Raw genomic sequence first — 3475 nt, forward strand, 5'->3', positions numbered from 1 at the left:
GGTCACATATGGACATATACAGACACACCTCTGAAAGAAACTTTATTTTTTAAGCAATACAGAACATTATCAGTTGTTCCCTGAAGCATTTATATGAGGTTTTGAGAGTTTTACAGATCACTGAAACACAATTCTTTGCTTCTGTCTCACTCCATCTCGTATTCATTTCCAAAGAGCAGATGGTGCCTATTGCCCTTACTGGGCCTGCTGACAGATTAGAAGGTTATAGTCTTATAGTACATCTCTAGCTGAATTTTGGAGGCTGTTTTCTTCCTTCTTTTATGTTCTTCTGTTAATTCTTACAGATGGCTATGGCAACATGAGGCTCAGATGGTACACAAGATGGTAACGTGGTATTACCAGACTGGCTATAAAGACCAGAACTTGCCAAACTCATGCAGGTAATGACTGACCCGACTCACATGGATATTGTTTCAGTGGCTTTGCTCTCACAATATGCTCCTAAATGTGTGTAGGGTAAAATACTGTCCAGCCTATGGGTAATTTTTTGTTTGACTGTCTTGTGTGAGTCTACATTGGCAGCTCTACTGAGGGCCTTGTTAAAGAAAGGCAGCGACAGATTTCATTGCACTCCACGTGTTGATTATTGAAGAAGTAATAAATTCCTTTCTTCCCAAAGTTGGAGTGTGAAACGTCTTTGCTATTAAGAGAATGAATCTGAGGGTCTGTGAGGTAGATGAGGCCTTTCCCATTACCTGTCACCCAACCTGCAGAAGAAAGGATACATTGTGGTATTGAACATCACTGTCTTTGTATTATCATACTCAGGGCTGTGTGTTTCGCACAGCCCATGCTCTGTCAGTGTCACTTCTGATTCCCATTTTGCACCTATGTCAGCAATAGCAGAGCCCTAAGAGGTACATAATGAATATTTAATGAAATTAATATCCCAAAGTGTGCTAAAGGTTGAGTTTGAAAGGTTTTATCCTGGGCTTTTAACCAAAGAGCTAAATTCTCCATTAGCTGAATAAGGAACCTTTTCATACGTTTGTCAATTTTAGGAAGGAGGAAGCGTGACAAAGCCCACTGCCTTTTTCAGTGGTTCTTCTTTAGGTGGTTCCACCAGACACATCCTTGCAGACTGGCTTTAGTCTAATTGGATGCTTCATGGCATGAAGCTGTGGCACACTTGGAAGCACGCAGCTTATGTGCTCTTGCTGTGACAGTGGAGAACAAGAGCACTGCTCTAGGCAAAAAGCATACCTGCGTGTACCTCCCTTGCTTTACATCATTTAGAGACAGTCCTTTATATGGCATATGCTGCAACACGAGAGAATATACGGTAAATGAAGTTCACTGTAATACAAACCTTGCAGGTCAACAACAACGTCTGTTCCATTGGAGAACTCATAGGAGAAATGGCCGTAGGCCAGACCGTACTCTGTGGCTTTGTACTCATTCTTTACTACCTTCGTGTTATTGGACAGCTTCACAAACTCCCCAAGGATGTAGGGCTCCACACTCACACATCCTTTTATAGTTCTGTCTTCCAATAGCTGAAGAGAGAGTTTTAATGACAGTCATGTAAGTAGAGATGTGAAAACAAGGATGCTAAAGCTCCTCTAACTGAAGTCTTGCTTTTTCCCCCTAGAACTTTCCATCATAAAATGGATGGAACAAGTTTCCATATTAACCTACTGCTGATTCAAAACACAGGCTCTTTAGATGAGGAGCTCACATTTAACTAGAACAAAGGGTGATACAAGATCCAGCACAAAGTCAGCCTGACAGGCCAAACTCCGTGAGCAATGAATTCTAGAAATATCTAGTTTGTCCAGAAAATAGGAAACTTCTTTTGTGAGACTATGCCTGAAGAAAAGCTGAAAAGACTTGGGTAAACCTGCACCTGTTTCCTCTTCAAGTAAATAACCAGTGGCAGGTTTGGGGATTTTTTAAATCTTTTTTTCGTCACGTCTATATTCAGAGACTTGTATGTACTGGTGCCAGACTCTCATTAGGCCTCATTAGCAAGTGGCATAAAGCCAGAGGTAGTGCCAGAAAGGCTAACAGAAACAGTAATATGCATAGCATGCTATCATATACACACTCACAATGAAACAGTGAATTCATCTCTGTACCATGGAGGGCAGCTCTCCATATCTGACACACAAGTCAAATTGAAAGTTAAGCATAAGAATATAGAAAAGATTCTTTACTCCCCCACTAGGGACTGGCTGTCAGCTTCAACCTCTATGCCAGATCACCCAGATGCAGCTACTGGCTCTAATCATCAGGCTGAGTGCTGGCACTGCAGGGTCATGTGTCTCGCAGCTCTGCATGTTGCCCTCACAACCATCTCACAGAGGAAAGAGGGTAGCAGAAATGGCTGTCCTGGCTACAGTTACATGAAACGCATGAGGCCAATATGACCCGTGCATTAAGACTTGAGGGCATGTCTAATGCAGCCTGCTCAGACTCCACGTGTTTGGAGCTGAGTGGCCAAACAAGCATCTCCCGTGATCAAAAGTAGGTGCTGCTTTGTTGTTGTACGTATTTTAGTAGCTGGTTTTTGTTGTTTAAAGAGACTAACCCCAAAGTGCTTTTTCTTGCAACTTCTACCTTCTAGCTGCTTGCTTTTTCACCCCACTCAAGAAAGAGCAGTTCTCAGGACTTTGCTGCCCCTTCCTCCCGGGGTCTCTCCGATAACTACATCCCAACCAGCTCTCAGCCACTTGGTTCATGTGTCTCTCAGCAGGCCATCTCTGAGGCTGGACCATTGGGATGGAGGAATAGAAATGCTCCTCAGTAAGAGGTGGCTGATGGATCTGTGGCTTTGCTGAAACTCACTGTCCTGCCAATTCCACTGGCTTTTCTTCACCTGTCCAAGTACGCTCAGCTGCAAGGAATGCACAGGCATTTCCTTCTCATGACAGACCATGTCCCACATAGAAAGGTGGTGGAGAGATCCTGGTTGTGCTGTCAGGGACAAGCAGAAAAAGAGCAGACTATAGAGTATTGTATCAGTGGTGAGGTGGTGTCAGCAAGTTAATTGAACCATAGTTTAAAGGTGCCCATGTCAGTGAAGCAGTCCTCACAGCTGCATGTGTGGCACAGGGGAACACAGGCTGGAGCAACTGCCAGGGAATGGTGTCTCAAAGAGAGGTAGGACACTGCTGCCTGGGCAAGTCCTATCCTTCTCTCTGCTGAGGTGGGCCACTTCTTTATTCAATGACCTATTCCACTCCTCCTAAGAACTAATACGAATTTATATTCTATGCTAAGAGGTTGTTCTTGAGGAAAATAGCTTTTTGTGATAGCCATTTGAAGGATGACTGAGTTGCCAGTGTGATATGGCCGTGAAAAATGCAGGTCTCACTAAGGGTAAGGATTCCTACTGCCACTGCAAAAGGCATGGAGTGGTCTCTGGGGAACACTGTACAGTTCTGATCATCAATATGTAAGAAATGTGAATTCAAAGTAGAACAGGCTCAGGACTTCAAGATGAACAGGGAAA

At 43.7% G+C, this 3475-nt stretch overlaps 1 protein-coding gene across 1 annotated transcript in view; it reads right to left on the bottom strand.

The window, feature by feature from the left end:
- Nucleotides 1-531: 531 nt before the first annotated feature.
- The window catches only part of ALPK1 (alpha-kinase 1), a gene marked incomplete at its 5' end in the record, with an annotated part of 8480 nt that continues 5536 nt past the window's right edge, over nucleotides 532-3475 (bottom strand). Inside the window, 2 exons of the mRNA XM_010189837.1 lie at nucleotides 532-728; nucleotides 1331-1517. Of these exons, the coding sequence (XP_010188139.1) occupies nucleotides 532-728; nucleotides 1331-1517 (384 nt within the window). The remainder of the gene's footprint in view (nucleotides 729-1330; nucleotides 1518-3475) is intronic.

The sequence above is a fragment of the Mesitornis unicolor genome, unplaced genomic scaffold (genome assembly GCF_000695765.1).
Source record: "Mesitornis unicolor isolate BGI_N332 unplaced genomic scaffold, ASM69576v1 scaffold47468, whole genome shotgun sequence".
Classification (NCBI taxonomy): domain Eukaryota; kingdom Metazoa; phylum Chordata; class Aves; order Mesitornithiformes; family Mesitornithidae; genus Mesitornis; species Mesitornis unicolor.